Source organism: Mastomys coucha, unplaced genomic scaffold (assembly GCF_008632895.1).
Source record: "Mastomys coucha isolate ucsf_1 unplaced genomic scaffold, UCSF_Mcou_1 pScaffold18, whole genome shotgun sequence".
Classification (NCBI taxonomy): domain Eukaryota; kingdom Metazoa; phylum Chordata; class Mammalia; order Rodentia; family Muridae; genus Mastomys; species Mastomys coucha.
Genome location: NW_022196900.1, coordinates 27,011,300 through 27,029,239, shown reverse-complemented (window position 1 = coordinate 27,029,239; position 17,940 = coordinate 27,011,300). Strand labels below are relative to the sequence as shown.

Genomic DNA, 17,940 nt, shown 5'->3' with positions numbered 1-17,940 from the left:
GTTAAGTAGCCTGGAACTGTGTAGGACATGATAAACTATATTGAATGAATGAATGGAATGAATAAGTGAGTGAGCAAATGAATACCAAGGCTGTTTGCTTCCACTAAAGTCATTTTCATTTTGCAGTCTCCTGATTCCACTCCTATTGCCCCAACAACATTGTCTTTGTAATAGTGTAAGTCCTGAGCTATCCTCTGTGATTCAATATTTACTATGTTTCACACACTGTTATTATCATTTAACGTTTACTGTCTGCTGACTGTGCACTCATCGCTGTAGCAAACAAAGAGCTCAATCTAGTTTTGTTCATGGGCTAATTTAGTCAAGGAAAAGGAGATGATGCAAGTGCAATTGGCATTGTCGAAATTGCGTAGACTGGAAAGCCACAGAGTCCAGCTGAGAACAGATGTACCAGTAACCTTAAATGTGTCACTAACCATCTGGAACCCTCTGTTGCCTAGTGGGAACATGAGTGGGAAAAGTCTCATGTATGATGGGATTTAAAGGCTCCAGGAGAAAGGAGCTCGGATTCCCACCAATATCCCTGGGCTTATTCTACCTGTTTAACCACACTGAACTATCTGGAACATTCCTACTTTGCTGACATTTTAGGGACTTAGGCTATTCAGTTCTGGGTTTGCTACAATACTTCAAGTGCCAAACATTAGTCCCAAGTTCCCTGAATCTCTAGCTCTGAGCTTTGATACACTTATCAAAATGGATGGGTGATAAGCAAACCATTTCTTACAATACCTCCAGTTTACTGTGGCACAAATGCTGCCACAGGAGATACTGCCAGTGTCCCAAGACCTGGGACAGGGAAGTGGACTGGTGAGAATACAGAACACCACAGACCTAGAGGAGACAAAGGGATGAGAAAGAGCCAGAGATTGTCTTCTACCTAAGTACAATAATAAGCCCTCACAATTTGGTGTTTATGGTTGTAAGAACTGATGAACTATGATTAATTACCAGCATCTCTGCCTCATCCCTGGTTGATCATCCAAGCAATACAAGACTATGTGCACTTAGAGTAATAATTCATCATTTTCTGGCCACTTTGTATTAATTTGGGAAGAAGGAGGCGCTGGAGGGCTGTAGAATAGAATGTTCAGTACTGTGAGATGATTTCTGTTGTAGCTCATGGGTAAGAATAGATGGGGAGACAAGAGGGATGGAGGTAGGCAACATAAGATGCATTTGTAGGAACTCAGAAAATTAGAGCATAATACCTTAGTGTCGGTGGCTGGATAGAGGGCTGGAAAAGGCTGTAATGTTGGCTGTCTTTTGAAGGATTCCCCAGTAGACTAGAACATTGAAGAAAATACCATGAAATATATCTCCAGCCTTTTTTCATAACAACTGAAGACTGAAATAGACTCTATCCATATCAATAATTATTATGATGATTATAAATCAATAACTAATTTAAAATTCATAACTAAATTTCCTCTTAGCGCTTACTAAGTGACAAAAACATGTCCCTACAGGGCTTTTGATTGCTAGCCTTAAGAAATTAAAGTGTTTGTGGATTGGCGTATATGAGGAAAATTCAATAGAATTTGGTTGAGTTAATATTATCTACTTACCTATTCAAGGTGACACTTCAGTGTCACCAGATAAAAAAAGGGCTACAGCTGTGACATGAGAAGAGTTGACTGGATATGTAAAAGCTTGAATTTGGCCTGTCACACCAGTGTTCCACTATTTCTGGAAAGATACACAGATGTAGTAGGGATTATATCTCAAGGTCATATTTGTCTCCACAGTGGACCAAATTTCTAAGCCTTAGATACTACTAAGACTTAGCATCTTTTATTATTATTATTATTATTATTATTATTATTATTACTATTATTATTGTTATATTTTCTTTATTTACATTTCCAATGTTAACCCCTCTCTTGGTTTTCCCCTATCCCACCCCCCTTCCCCTGCTCACCAACCCACCCAGTCCCACTTTCCTGTCCTGGAATTCAGCTACACTGGGGCATAGAGCTTTCACAGGACCAAACACCTCTCCTCCCACTGATGTTTGACAGACAAGGCCATCCTATGCTACATATGTGACTGGAGCCATGGGTTCCTCTGTGTGTACTCTGTGGTTGGTGGTTTAGACCCTGCGAGCTCTGGGGGTACTGGTTGATTCATATTGGTGTTCCTCCTATGGGGTTGTAAACCCCTCCAGCTACTTTGGTCCTTTCTTTAGCTCCTCCATTAGGGACCCTGTGCTCAGTCCAATGGTTGGCTGAGAGCATCCACCTCTGTATTTGTCAGGCACTGTCAGAGCGTTTTGGGGACAGCTATATCAGACTCCTGTTAGCAAGCACTTGTTGGCATCCACAATAGTGTCTGGGTTTGGTAACTGTAAATGGGATGGATCCATGAGTGGAACAGTCTCTTTCCTTCAGTCTCTGATCCACACTTTGTCTTTGTATCTTCTCCTATGACTATTTTGTTCCCTCTTTTAAGAAGGACTGAAGTATCCACACTTTGGTCTTCCTTCTTGAGCTTCATGTTGTCTGTGAGTTGTATCTTGGATATTATGAGCTTCTGGGTTAATATCCAATTATCAGTGAGTGCATACCATGTGTATTCTCTTGTGATTGGGTTACCTCACTCAGGATGCTATTTTCTAGTTCCACCCATTTGCCTAAGAATTTCATGAATTCATTGTTTTTAATAGCTGAGTAGTACTCCATTGTGTAAATCTACTACATTTTCTGTGTCCATTCCTCTGTTGAGGGACATTTGGGTTCTTTCTAGCTTCTGGCCATGATTAATAAGGCTGCTATTAACATAGTGGAACATGTGTCTTTATTACATGTTGGAACATCTTCTGGGTATATGCCCAGGAGTGGTATAGCTGGGTGCTCAGGTAGTACTATGTCCAATTTCCTGAGGAACCGCCTAACTGATTTCCAGAGACTTAGCACCTTCTTATGGGCACAACTATGGCTATCTAGCACCCAAAGTAAGTCAGATTTGGGTACAGACCTGGTAATTCTCCCAGAAGCCCATCTTCTGACCCCTTTATTCATAAGGTTCACTCATAGGCTTTGCCTTTTTGAGATGTTTCCAGGAATGCTTTGCTTTTGTAAAAGACACTAAAATTATAATTTATAATCCCCAAGCAAGAGACTTTTCAAGCCTCTTCCATCACCCCTGTTACCTAATAAGAAATTATGGTGGTGATATAATATTTAAAAGAAGTACTATTTATTCATATATTATTTCTAAAAGTATTTATGAACAAATAAAAGCATACAGAGTTAGGATACTTTACTAGAAAGGTCTAATTATTTCCAGTTATGTGACAGTAATAGAGCTCTGCTGTTGTGAAACAGCTCTGTGTATATGCATGTGTGTGTGTGTGTGTGTGTGTGTGTGTGTGTGTGTGTGTGTGTTTGCATCAGAGATAGACAGAGGCAGAGAGGAATGTATACATAATCAGGTATGGGTCTGGAAGTGCATGTACATATCTACATGTGTAAGTGGATATAAGAAGTCAGTGTCAGGTATCATTCTCAGATAACTTGCATCTTTCATTTTTCTTAGGGAGAGTTTCTTTCTGAATCTGGAACTCACTGATATGGCTTTACTAACTGACTAGTAAGCTCCAGGGATCTCACTCTCTCCACTTCCAAGATCTGGAACATGTGCTGTGCCTGAAAATTTTAAGAAGAGTGCTGGGGGATCCTAACTCATGTTCTCGTGCATGCATGACAACCACTTACCTGACTGAGCCATCACTCCATTTTCCCTCAATTACTTTTAATCAGTGGAGATATCTGTGGCAAAGTTTTCTTCATTTGGAGTTCATAACATACATTGCCCAAAATGAAGTTGGGCTTGAGTAAGTTTTATAACATCACATTTGTTCAGTCCCTTTCCCGAATTAGAGTTAACTCTAGAACCTCAGCTAAATAATATATACTCTTTTGGGTCTTTCCAGCTTTTATCCAATGACTTTCTGATCATTATCTGTAAAGTTCATGCATGAACTTAAGAATATTTTTCCCTTTATTTTTGGTAGTTGTGCAACATCAGAAAACTGTAATACTTTTATTCTTTTGTTCAGTTTTACTCTACTGTTGGAGAAGAATCACCTTTTCATCCATGAGGTCTTTGAAAGTTTGCACTAGACACACAAAGAACAAGTGGTGCCTCTGGTCCTGTGTTACTTGAGAAATACCTTGACCATGGTTTCTCATGTATAAATGAAACAGGTGACTCCTGAATCATAGTGGTATAAGGAGAAACATCTTGACAAAATAATGGGCTTCTGAGTTCATAACTGTGTGCGGCTGCTTTGCTCCCAGAGCACAAAAGCCTGGCATATATCTTACCCAGAACCTTTGATCTTATCTTACAGAGATGTCTGGCACAGCAGCGGACATTTCTTTGGTTCACTGGAGACAGCAATGGCTGGAGAATGGCACACTGTACTTCCATGTTTCCATGAGCAATGCAGGGCAGCTGGCCCAGGCCACGGCTCCCACCCTCCAAGAGCCCTCAGAGGTCGTTGAGGAGCAGCTGCATATCCTCCACATTTCTGTGATGGTGAGTAGCTGAACGTGGGAATAGGGCTGAGGGCAGAGAGAAATATGGATTAGTCTACAGATGAAAGGGTAGGAATGTCCTGTAAGAGGGCAGAATGATACTCAGAAGTATCAGTTGGATTCTGTGGTGTCACCTGGACTGTCCCAATCACATCCATCATCTGTCAGCTGTGACAAACTACCTGCAAATCAGGGGAGAAAATAAAGGGTATTCAATTCTGGCCTTTGGTCTGATATGTCTGGGAATAGCTGTTTAACATCTGTCACATGCCTGTATTATTGACTTAGGGGTGGGGGTCCAGTGCTCCCAAATAGTACTGGTCTCTTTATAAATTACTGAGCAAGCAAAATTGGAGTGAAACTAGAACAGGAAGTACTTTCCCAAGTGCTTTAAGCCTCAGGACTACTACAAGGTAGAACAAAGAAGTGAGCTGAATGTAGCTAGTGCAGCCACTTAGGACAATGTCTCTATCCCGCCCTCATTCTGGTTGTTGAGTACTCTGAGGGGAGAAAAACAAACAAAAAAACAAAAAACAAAAACTTACCCCATGTGCTATATCGAGCAAGCAATAGAACTCTTCTTGAGTATTCAAGCCAGCACTGAGTCCCAAGAGACACTTATCTCCCAATTGGAGAATTTATTGGCTATCTCTTATTTGTCCAGAACTATGCTGTACACATTTAGGAAAACTACCTCATTGTAGAAAACCAAAAATGCATGAAGTGTAGCACATCACCTGCACTTACAAGATAAAATTAGTATAGAGAAGACGTTTTCTAGGTGTGTTGAATGATGTAACCTCCAGCTGTGTCGAATCAGCTGCTCCCCTCTGAGGAGGCTATGAAAATCAATTGATACATCTTCTATTAATTGTTTATTTTAAAAGACTAGAATTCCTGGGGAGAGAGAGAGAGAGAGAGAGAGAGAGAGAGAGAGAGAGAGAGAGAGAGAGAGAGAGAGAGAGAAAATGTGTGTATGTGTGCCTGTATATGTGTGGTACCAGAAGGTAGCACTTGCTGTCCTCTGTCACCTGGTATCTCCCCAAATTTTGAGGCACTGTGTCTTGCTGAAACTGGAGCTCAGTGATTTGCTAGATGGGTTAGCTGGTAGCCTCTTGAATTCTTCTATAATGGGTTCCCAGTATGCATGCAGTATACACAGAAAGCATACCAGGTGGGCTTGAGGTGGCATCTGATACTCACAATGCTCCTTATCCCCCAATATTGTACTCTTCAAAGCCAATCTTAAGTTATTTCCTCTGTTTTACTTTTAGAATGGACTAGTAAGTAAATGAAACTAGGAAATGATATACATGACATATAAAGAGAAAAGCAGAGCTCAGAATGATGCATGATCTCTTATTTCTTTAGTTAATTCCTTCTTCAATCAAGAGTAACTATTTAGTGAGATTCTGCAGCAAAACAGAACTTTGCTTTATTTTCTCCTCAACCAACATTGCAATAGATGTTCTGATTAGGGCTGAGTGAGATCGTGGAATTTTTCTCTTGTTGTAAAAATGTATGCATACCCCAGCCAGATAGCAATGTTAATTTTGGACCTAACAAGTGCTCTGCACGTGGAAGAACAAATCAAGGCCTTTGTGTTATTCATGGAATGTGTGTGGTAGACTTTTTTCATACACATATATATATTTAGAAAATGATGCAGCCACATGCCAACCCAAGTGGGTGCCTGCCTGCTAAATTCGGGGTGCAAATTTGTAAACACCACTTCAACGTGCTTGCTCAGTTCTCATGGGCTTTAAAGTACCATCTGATGTTGAGCATGAGCATCAGCTTCAATTAATATTTATTAAGTGCATTCCATCTTATGCCATAACATTTCCTTGCATACATTTTTTTCTATAACCTAGTAACCTATATCAGATTATCTCAATTATAGATGAGTCCTAAATGTACCTTTTCTGACTCCAGGCCTAGTGTCTATTCCAGTAAACTAGTCTCTGCAGGATAATATCCCTTACCTTTTCTCTTTGCTCAGCAAAGTCAGTTTGAAAGTAATAACTTAATGTGAACCAGACATCCCTTAAATTCCCTGCAGAATGCCTGCAGAAGAAAGAATGAAGAAACTGATATAACTCTATGCATATCACACACATGTGCACACACACACACACACACACACACACACACACACACACACACAACTTGAGGTCCACTACATGCCACAAGGGCACTTGTATCTTGGATATATTGGACCCTCAAAGGTGATTTCTTAAAAATAGTACTAGTCTCTAGGAATATAGGACTCTGGGGCCCTAGATCCCATGTGTGACATTTTGTTTCCCCACTATCTTGTCCAGGTACTATACTTGTACCAAGTATTTAACTCCTCTGTCTCTTTTGTGTGTGTGTGTGTGTGTGTGTGTGTGTGTGTGTGTGTGTGTGTGTTATAGGCTGTACTAATATATATAACTACACTAAGCCCTAGAATCTTAAGTACATAGGTCAGAGCTACTTAAGGCATTAACTTTTGTTACTGAGAGGCTGTTCTATTGAAAAGGTAGAGGTATTCTAATTTATTATATTCCTTATTCATGAATGGAAAAATTGAGTTCCACATTAGACTCATCATTGCCTGTAGTCCCCAAACAGTCAGAGCTTTAAATGCCATGTTCTCTGTCCTTGTTCTTGTGGCTACACAAACTCAGTGAGAACACAAAGAGAAACATTTGCTTTTGTGGCCACTGAGAATGGCTTCCAAGATGATTGGAGACTCTTCTCATCACAAAGATGAAAAGTCTGAGACTTGGCAAACTTACTTGCTCATAGCTCTTTGGCATGGAGAGAGTTCTAGGAACATGCTTCCCCGAATTCCTGGTTCATGTCACATGGTTGTCTTTGGTAAATGTCTGAGATGTTTTGTAAGAGGATCAAAGTCATGCCATGGAATCTCAAAGAAGGAAGGTTACACCTGTAACCTTCTATAATCCATGGCTATGTAGGTGGAGGCAAATGCTCCTTAGGCTCCTTCCATCCTGAATTTAGCAGCTCCCTATTTATCAAGTGGTCTACCATCTGATTATCAGTATCCTAAAGAATGATACGACAAAGAACCTTATTGGTAAACCTGGACCAGACCATGGATTGTCATTTCCTTCCCCATCCCTAGCCTGAGATCCTATCAGCCTCAGCCATGTAGGGAGCCTAAATGCACAGAAGAAAAGGAATATGTGGAATTCAGCTGAACTGCCTCTTATTTTAACCTCCCTTCCTCACCCATCCTTCATTTTTCTTCTTCCTTTTACCTTGACTGAGTCCTTTAACATCGTTCAGACTTAGTTTTCTTATCTATAAAACCATACTGATTATATCAGTCTCAAAGAGTGAAGAGAATATATAAATAGTGATGAACATTAGTATGCATGATGCACAGTGAGCCCACAGAGACAGTGGCTATTAATATTACCATTACAGCAGTGTTTGAAGGAGTATGAAGACACTGCTCTTGTCTTATTTGTGCTCTTCTATCGCTGTGTGATGTAGAGTAAATTGTTATAACACCTGACATTTCTTTTGAGTATGTACTATATGCTAGGCTGTTTTGCAAGTTCTTTTTAATGTATATGATCATACGTAATCCTTGCCAGATCTCAAAGTGGGTGCTGTCTTTAAAAAAACAAAACAAAACAAAACAAAAATAAAAACAAACAAACAAACAAAAACTGAAAAGGTACAAAAAAATCCCTTAAACGTTAATAAAATAGTTATCTGTGAGATTTTTGAACGTGCAAAGGTTAAAAGGTAAAAATAAGTACTTTATATATCTCATTTCTGTTTCTCCCTATATACTGACTACCATGTGTCTTCTTTGTTGTTGGCTTAAATTCTATGGTATCAGAAATGATTTCCCTCCCTCTTATGTGTAATTCATGTGATTATTGGGGTTTATTGCTTAGAAGGCAATACCAAGTTTGAATGCTATTTCTGTCATTACCGTTATATCTCTGGTCAAATCACCTGCGTCACTCATAAAATTGGGTGTTATTCCCCACGGCTTAAGAGTTTTTCCTCCGTGTCAACTGCAGTTCTACTCATAAGTGCCCTGTACAATGAAAGGTAATAATCACAGGCATGGGGGACTTTGTGTTGCCAGGCAATCTAAAGGCAACCCTTGTATCATTCTGTTTAATACAGCAAAGACTCTGAAAGAAGGTGTTGTTTACCCCCATTTGCAGATGACGAGCTTGGTAGGTTATGAGATTTTGAAGCCTCTTCATGCGCATCACCAATAAATACTAAAACTGAGATTTCGACTCCAGTCTGCCCAAATTGAGAGTCTGTGTTTTTGGGCACAATTCTACATGGCATCGTGCCTGACAGTCAGTAAGTGCTCAAAAAGGAAAAGCTGTTATTAAAATGTTAGCAGTAGTAAGGGTATATCATGCCTGTTATTTATGGGATATTCACTTCTGGTGCTCAAAACACTTGATAGAACTTGGAACCTTGTCAGTTTGAGAGAGAGGTGCTATTCATGCCAGCGGTTTATCGATAGGGGAAAAGAAAGCCAGGAGCAGCTGAGCAATTTGCCTTCAGGTATGGAGTCAGAGCAGGCTCTTGGCTTGAATCCTGTAGGTACCTTTTGCATCATTCATCTGCATCAGTTCTCAGTGTCAGTCATTCTCCCAGCTCTGTTTGATATCTGAGTTTGTAAATGAGTAACAAGAGAGTTGGTTTTTTTAATTACTTCTTGTCTTTTCTTTTAGATTATAGTATAAGCACATCATTTCTCCTCCCTTTCCTCCTGCTAAAACCCTCCTATAAACTCCTCCTTGTTCTATTGCAAATCCATCACCTCTCATTTCATTAATTGTTGTTTCATGAATATATGCATCTACAAATATAAGGCTTGATCTGTATAAAGTTACTTGCACATATGTTCTAAGGGCTGGCCATTTGGTAAATGATTGGTGTGCTCTACCCTGGCAAAGACTTATTTCTCCTGCTCTTAGCATTCCTTAGTTGCCTGGAGTTCTTTGTGGAAGGTAGATTATTTGGAATGTAAGAGTTCACTTGCTCCAGGTGGCCTTAAGGTTAGATGCAAAACCACCTAGCAAATGTGATCAAAATTTCTTTGCCTGCTCCAGGTGGCCTTAAGATGAGATGCAAAATTACCCAGCAAATGTGATCAGAATTTCTTCTTGTTCTTTGCATTACAGTAGGTTTTGTTTGTTTTTACATTTTGCTGTTGCTACTGTTATTATGTTGAGATTTTAGGATATATTTAGTTTTGCAATTATCAATAATTCTTATAGCAAAAATAGTTTCAAGTTTTCTTTCACAGGGTTGTACACTTTAACTCCACTCCATACCTCCCTTAAACAATTGTATCATTTTATTTTGATATACCATGTCTTGTCTTAAAGATTTCCACAGAAGTTCTTAAAGAAATGGATTGAGATCAATATCTGTAATCATGGAGTTTTCTTTAAAATAATCTTTGGTCTTTTTGTAACAAATGTTTTTATAAGAGGGATGAAAAGAGATGTATGGCCGGGCGGTGGTGGCGCACGCCTTTAATCCCAGCACTTGGGAGGCAGAGGCAGGCGGATTTCTGAGTTTGAGGCCAGCCTGGTCTCCAGAGTGAGTTCCAGGACAGCCAGGGCTATACAGAGAAACCCTGTCTCGAAAAAAACCAAAAAAAAAAAAAAAAAAAAAAAAAAAAAAAAAAAAAAAAAAAAAAAAAAGAAAAGAGATGTATGGTTTGAGGTGAAAGAAAAGCCATTTGAAGGTACTTTTCTCTTATAAATAGCTCCCCATAGGAAATGCTACAGATGTGTTCTGTTGAACCCCCATGAGGAAATACTAGGAAACACCAGAATTCCTATCTATGGCAGCATAGACTATCTCTCAACATACTGAAGCTTTCAAAGAGTGGAGTGGCTCAGTTAGCCTGCAGAGCAAACCTTGTTTACATGGGTGTATCAGCCAAGGTTGGAAGCCCAACCATTAGGATTCTAAAAGGGATAATACATAGAATGACTATCATATTTCCTTCAAATTCAGATGATCTATGCTTCTCTGATGTAATATAATATAGAAATGCTTTGAGAATTATAGCATGCCTCATAAATCTAAGGAACTATTATTACCATTCTTAATCAGTAGCTTTATATGAAGGATCTGTGTTATATTGGAATAATACTTATTAAATCTTTCTGTGAAATCTGGCTTTAGAGCATTGCTCCAACAAGTGCATTCACTCATTCACAATATATCACTAATTCCTCCAGTTACTGATTTTGTCAGTTATGTACTGACAGATAGGTGAATCTGTGTAAAACAACAATCAAAATCTTTTCTGTTAGAAGAAAAGACAAATAAATAAAGCAGCTTTTTAAAAAGTATGTGGTGTGTGTGTGTGTCTACATATGTTTCTGTGTGTATGTCTTGTCTGTATATGCTTAGTTTGCATGGGTGCCTATATACATTTGTGTACCTGAATGTGGAGCCCAGAGGACAACTTTGACTATCATCATCAAGGAATTCACAGAGATTTTGCTGTTTAAAATCCTAGCTTATAATTTAGATTTGGCTAGATACCAGCTATAGAGAGATACATGGTCATCTTGCCATTCTTAGTTATTCATTTCTTTTTTTATTTCTTTTATTTTTATTAGATATTTTCTTTATTTACATTTCAAATGATATATCCTCTCTTGGTTACCCCTCCGAAAAAAAGAAAAAACAAAACAAAAACAAAAAACAAACACTTTTTCTTTCCCCCCCCCCCGCCCCCGCTCACTACCCAACCTCTCCCACTTCCTGGCCCTGGCATTCCCCTACTCTGGGGCATAAACCTTCACATGACCAAGGGCCTTTCCTCCCATTGATGAACAACTAGGCCATCCTCTGCTATACATATGCTGTTGGAGCCATGAGTCCCACCATGTATAATCTTTGGTTGATGGTTTAGTCCCTGGAAGCTCAGAAGATACTAGTAACTTCATATTGTTGTTTGTCCTTAGGGACTGCAAATCCTTTAGCTCCTTGGGTCTCTAGCTCCTTTATTGGGGATCCTATGCTCAGTACAATGGATGATTGTAAGACTCTACTTCTGTATTAGTCGGTCATTGTCAGAGCCTCTCAGGAGACAGCTATATCAGGCTCCTGTCAGCCAGCACTTGCTGGCATCCACAATAGTGTCTGAATTTGATGACTGAATATGAGAGGGATTCCCAGGTGGAGCAGTCTCTGGATTGTCCTTCTTTCAGTCTCTGCTCCATAGTTTGTCTCTGCAACTCCTTCCATGGGTATTTTGTTCCCCCTTCTAAGGAGGATTGAAGTATCCACACTTTGGTCTTCCTTCTTGAATTTCTTGTGGTTTGTGGATTATATTGAGTATTCCAAGCTTCTGGGCTAATATCCACTTATCAGAGAATGCATACTATATATGTTCTTTTGTGATTGGGTTACCTCACTCAGGATGATATCCTCCAGATTCATCCATTTCCCTAAAAATTTCATAAATTCATTGTTTTTAATAGATGAGTAGTACTCCATTGTGTAGATGTACCACAATTTCTGTATTCATTCCTCTGTTGAGGGACATCTTGGTAGTTTCCAGTTTCTGGCTATTATAAATAAGGCTGCTATGAACATAGTGAAGCATAGTTATTACATGTTGGAGAATCTTCTGGGTATATGTCCAGGAGTGGTATAGCTGGGTCCTTAGGTAGTAATATGTCCAATTTCCTGAGGAACCACCAAACTGATTTCCAGAATGTTTGTACCAGCTTGCAATTCTACCAGCAATGAAGGAGTGTTCCTCTTTCTCCACAACCTTGATAGTATCTGCTGTCACCTGAGGTTTTTGTTTTGTTTTGTTTTGTTTTGTTTGTTTGTTTGTTTTTGGGGGGGTTCATTGTAATAAGGCTGTATTTCAATGACCCTCACATCACAAAAGGATTTTACCTCCATCGTAGGTAAGCTGAGAGTTGATAGTTCTGCTGCACCAAGAAATGAATTGTAGGCTCAATTTTTGGATACAGACTACCTGCTATGGTCAAAGCTATTTGACTTAAGTGAGTGACTTCATTCTCAGCCCACAGAAAACAGGTTATATTCATTTAAGAAATGGTGTAGGTATTAAGATGGTCTATCCATAAAGTCATTCATCAACTGTTTCAATGAACAATGGTTCTGCTTGGAGGGTGGCACAGACATTATGTGAGGGTAAGAATTTGGTTCATTAGCTGTGATAATTTGGAAAAGCATTCATCTCAGAGAAAGAGTAACTTATAAAGTCCTCTTCTTCAAACTTGATACAAGAGTTACAAATGTCAAGCAAAGTATTCAGTTTCACTTTGTTGTTCTCTTACAAGGCATCTCCCTAGTTAATTGTCTATGTTTCTTTTGGGTATATAAATTCTTTTGAAATATATAAGCTGTTCTGAAAACCATAGTATAGTGTAAAAACATGAAATAAACAATACTATTAATAGAAAGGCTGAGATAGGAGAAGCAAGATTTCAAGACCCTTATGTTGTACACAGCCAGACACTGTCACAAACATACAAGCTAACAGTGTATATAGATTGTACAATGTTGGACCTATTTCTCCAATTACCAAATTAGAGAGACTATTGGATGACAATCAATAAATTTCCAATTCCTTATATTATTGGATTTCAATTGATTAGGACATGTTGGTAATATTAATTTTCAAATTAATATATTAAGAAAAAGTAATTGTCACTTCCTGTTGTTTTTGTTGTAAGAGGTGGAATTAGGTTTGTGTGGATTTGTTGAAAGATTACCTTCTTGCTTCTTCTAGAGTGTAGTTTTGCTCCTTATGTTGATGTTTTCCACTTATTATCCTTTGTAGGGCTGGATTTGTGGAAAGATATTGTGTAAATTTTGTTTTGTCATGGAATATCTTGTTTTCTCCATCTATGGTAATTGAGAGTTTTGCTGGGTATAGTAGCCTGGGCTGGCATTTGTATTCTTGTAGGGTCTGTATGACATCTGCCCAGTATCATCTAGCTTTCATAGTCTCTGGTGAGAAATCTGCCGTAATTCTGATAGGCCTGCCTTTATATGTTACTTGCCTTTTTTCTCTTACTGCTTTTAAAATTCTTTCTTTGTTTAGTGCATTTGCTGTTTTTATTATTATGTAATGGTAGCAATTTCTTATCTGGTCCAGTCTATTGGGAGTTCTGTAGGCTTCTTGTATGTTCATGGGCATCTCTTTCTTTAGGTTAGGGAAGTTTTCTTCTATAATTTTGTTGAAGATATTTACTGGCCCTTTAAGTTGGGAGTCTTCACACTATTGTATACCTATTATCCTTAGGTTTGGTCTTCTCATTGTGTCCTGGATTTCCTGGATGTTTTGGGTTTGGAGCTTTTTACTTTTTGCATTTTCTCTGACTGTTGTGTCATTGTTTTCTAAGGTGTCTTCTGCCCCTGAGATTCTCTCTTCTATCTCTTGCATTCTGTTGGTGATGCTTGCATCTATGGCTCCTGATTTCTTTCCTAGGTTTTGTATATCCAGGGTTGTCTCTCTCTTTCTGATTTCTTTATTGTTTCTATTTCCATTTTTAGATTCTGGATGGTTTTGCTCATTTCCTTCAACCTGTTTGATTGTGTTTTCCTGTAGTTCTTTATGGGATTTTTGTGTTTCCTCTTTAAGAGCTTCTAGTTCTTTACCTGTGTTCTGTATTTCTTTGAGGGTGCTATTTATGTCTTTCTTAAGGTACTGTATCATCATCATGATAAGTGATTTTAGATCTGAATCTTGCTTTTCTGTTGTGATGGTGTGTCCAGGACTTGCTATGGTGGGAGAATTGTGTTCTGATGATGGCAAGTGACCTTGGTTTGTGTTGTTTATTTTCTTATGCTTGCCTCCTGCCATCTGGTTAAATCTAGTGCTACCTGCCATTGCTAAATCTGACTGGAGCCTGTTCTTCCTGTGATCCTAGTTGTGTCAGAACTCCTCAGAGTCAAGCTGTCTCTGTTGTCACCTGAGTTTTTGATCTTAGCCATTCTGACTGGTGTGAGGTGGAATCTCAGGGTTGTTTTAATTTGCATTTCCTCAGTGACTAAGGATGTTGAACATTTCTTTAGGTTCTCAGTCATTCGGTATTTCTCAGTCGAGAATTCTTTGTTTAGCTCTGTACCCCATTTTTAATAAGGTTATTTGGTTCTCTGGAGTCTGACTTCTTGAGTTCCTGTAAATATTGGATATTAGTGCTCTATTGGATATATGACTGATAAAGATCTTTCCCAAATCTGTTGGTTGCCTTTTTGTCCTATTAACAGTGTCCCTTTCCCTAACAGATGCTTTGTAATTTTATGAGGTCCCATTTGTCTATTATTGATCTTCAAGCATGAGCTATTGGTTTTCTGTTCAAGAAATTTTTCCCTGTGCCTATGTGTTACAGGCTCTTCCCTACTTTCTTTTCTATTAGTTTTAGTGTATCTGGTTTTATGTGGAGGTCCTTGATCCACTTTGACTTGATCTTTGTACAAGGAGATAGGATTGGATCGATCTGAATTCTTCTACATGCTAACCACCAGTTCAACCAGCACTGTTTGTTGAAAATGCTGTCTGTTTCCCACTGGATGATTTTAGCTCCTTTGTCAAAGACCAAGTTGCCATAGTTTTGTGGGTTCATTTCTGGGTCTTCAGTTCTATTCCATTGACCTACTTGCCTGTCACTGTACCAATACCAGGCAGTTTTTATCATAATTGCTCTGTATTACAGCTTAAGGTCGGGGATGGTGATTCCCCCAGAAGTTCTTTTATTGTTGAGAGTATTTTTCAATATTCTAGATTTTTTTGTTATTGAAGATGAATTTTCAAATTGCTCTTTCCAAGTCTGTGAAGAATTGAGTTGTAAATTTGATAGGGATTGCATTGAATCTGTAGATTGCTTTTGGCAAGATGGCCATTTTTACTATATTAATCCTACCAATCCATGAGCATGGGAGAACTTTCCATCTTCTGAGATCTTCAATTTCCTTCTTCAGAGACTTGAAGTTCTTGTCATACAGAACTTTTACTTGCTTAGTTGGAGTCACACCAAGCTATTTTATATTATTTGTGACTATTGTGAAGGGTGTTGTTTCCCTAATTTCTTTCTCAGCCTGTTTATCCTTTGTGTAGAGGTAGGCCACTGATTTGCTTGAGTTAATTTTATATCCAACTACTTTGCTGAAGTTGTTTATCTGGTTTAGAAGTTCTCTTTGGAATTTTTGTGATCACTTCAGTTTCCTATCGTATCATCTGCAAATAGTGATAATTTGACTTTTTCCTTTCCAATTTGTATCCCTTTGACTTTTTTTTGTTGTCTAATTGCTTTGGCTAGGACTTCAAGTACTTTAGGTAGGGAGAGAGTGGAAAGCCTTGCCTAGTTACGGATTTTAGTGGGATTGTTTCAAATTTCTCTCCATTTAGTTTGATGTTGGCTACTGGTGTGCTGTATATTGCTTTTACTATGTTTAAGTATGGGCCTTGAATTCCTGATCTTTCTAAAACTTTTATCCTGAAGGGGTGCTGGATTTTGTCAAATGCTTTCTCAGCATCCAATGAGGTAATCATAAGTTTTTTTTCTTTGAGTTTGTTTATATAGTAGATTATATTGATGGATTTCCATTTATTGAACCATCCCTGCATCCTTGGGACGGAGCTTATTTGATCATGTTGGATGATCATTTTGACACGTTCTTGGATTTGGTTTACATGAATTTCATTGAGTATTTTTGCATCGATATTCATAACTTCAGACCATAATTGGTCTGAAGTTTTCTTCTTTGTTAGGTCTTTGTGTGGTTTATGTATCAGAGTAATTGTAGATTCATAGAATGAATTGGATAGAATCCCTTCTGTTTCTATTTTGTGGAATAGTTTGAGGAGTATTGGTATTAGGTCTTTTTTGAAGGTCTGATAAAACTCTGCAGTAAACCCATCTGGTCCTGGGATTATTTTGGTTGGGAGACTATTAATGACTCTTTCTATTTCAATAGCAGACATGGGACTGTTTATCTGACCTTGATTTAACTTTGGTACCTGGTATTTGTCTAGAAAATTGTCCATTTCATCCAGGTTTTCCAGTTTTGTTAAGTATAGGCATTTGTAGTAGGATCTGATGATTTTTATGATTTCCTCAGTATGTGTTGTTATGTCTCCCTTTTCATTTCTGATCTTGTTAATTAAGATACTGTCTCTGTGCCCTCTAGTTTGTCTGGCTAAGGATTTATCCATTTTCTTGATTTTTCTCAAAGAACCAGCTCCTGGATTGGTTAATTCTTTGTATAGTTCTTTTTGTTTCCATTCGGTTGATTTCAGCCCTGAGTTTGATTATTTTCTGCCTTTGACTCCTCTTGGATGAATTTGCTTCTTTGGGTTGTAGAGGTTTCAGATGTACTGTCAAATTGCTGGTGTATGGTCTCCCCAGTTTCTTCTTCAAGGCACTGAGAGCTATGAGTTTTTCTTTTAAGACTGTTTTCATTGTGTCCATAAGTTTGGGTATGTTGTGGCTTCATTTTCATTAAACCTTACAAAGTCTTTAATTTCTATATTTCTTCCTTGACCAAGTTATCATTGAGTAGAGTGTTGTTAAGCTTCCACGTATATGTGGGCTTTCTATTGTTTATGTTTTTATTGAGGAACAGCCTTAGTTCATAGTGATCTGATAAGATGCAAGGAATTATTTCAATCTTCTTGTGTCTTTTGAGGCCTGATTTGTGACTGATTATATGGTCAGTTTTGAGGAAGGGACTATGAGGTGCTGAGAAGAAGGTATCTCCTTTTGTTTTAGGATAAAAGTTCTATAGATATCTGTTAAATTCATTTGTTTCATAATTTCTGATAGTTTCACTGTATCTTTGTTTAGTTTCTGTTTCCATGATCTGTCCATTGCAAAGAGTGGGGTATTGAAATCTCCCCATATTATGGTGTGTGGTGCTATGCATGCCTTGAGCTTTAGTAAAGTTTCTCTTTTTTTTATTTTCTTTATTTACATGTAAATTTCTCCATTCCCAGTTTCCCTGCCAAAAAACAAAGAAACAACCAAAAACAACCAAAACAAACCCCTGTTGCCTCCCACTTCCCCATGCCTGCCACCCTGCCCTCTCCCACTTTCTGGCCCTGGCATTCCCCTGCACTGGGGCACAGAACTTTCACATGGCCAAGCTCCTCTCCTCCTATTGATGATTGAATTTGCAATCCTCTACTATACACATGATGCCAGAACAATCAGACCCCTCCATGTGCAGTCCTTGGTTGGTGGTTGAGACCCTGGGAGCTCTGAGGGTACTACTTAGTTCATATGGTTGTTCGTCCTAACGGGCTGTAAACCCCTCAGCTCCATTGGTCCTTTCTCCAACTCCTTCACTGGGGACCCTGTACTCAGTT

The 17,940-nt window shown here is 38.6% G+C and overlaps 1 protein-coding gene across 5 annotated transcripts in view; it reads left to right on the top strand.

The window, feature by feature from the left end:
* Astn2 (astrotactin 2) overlaps positions 1 to 17,940 on the top strand; it is a 1,002,270-nt gene that overhangs the window by 129,866 nt on the left and 854,464 nt on the right. For 4 of the 5 annotated variants that reach the window (XM_031377658.1, XM_031377656.1, XM_031377657.1 and 1 more), the window contains exon 2: positions 4,376 to 4,563. In XM_031377658.1, the coding sequence (XP_031233518.1) occupies positions 4,376 to 4,563 (188 nt within the window). Of the gene's footprint in view, positions 1 to 3,703; positions 3,857 to 4,375; positions 4,564 to 17,940 lie in introns of those variants that run through there. The other variant, XM_031377659.1, reaches the window with a different exon arrangement.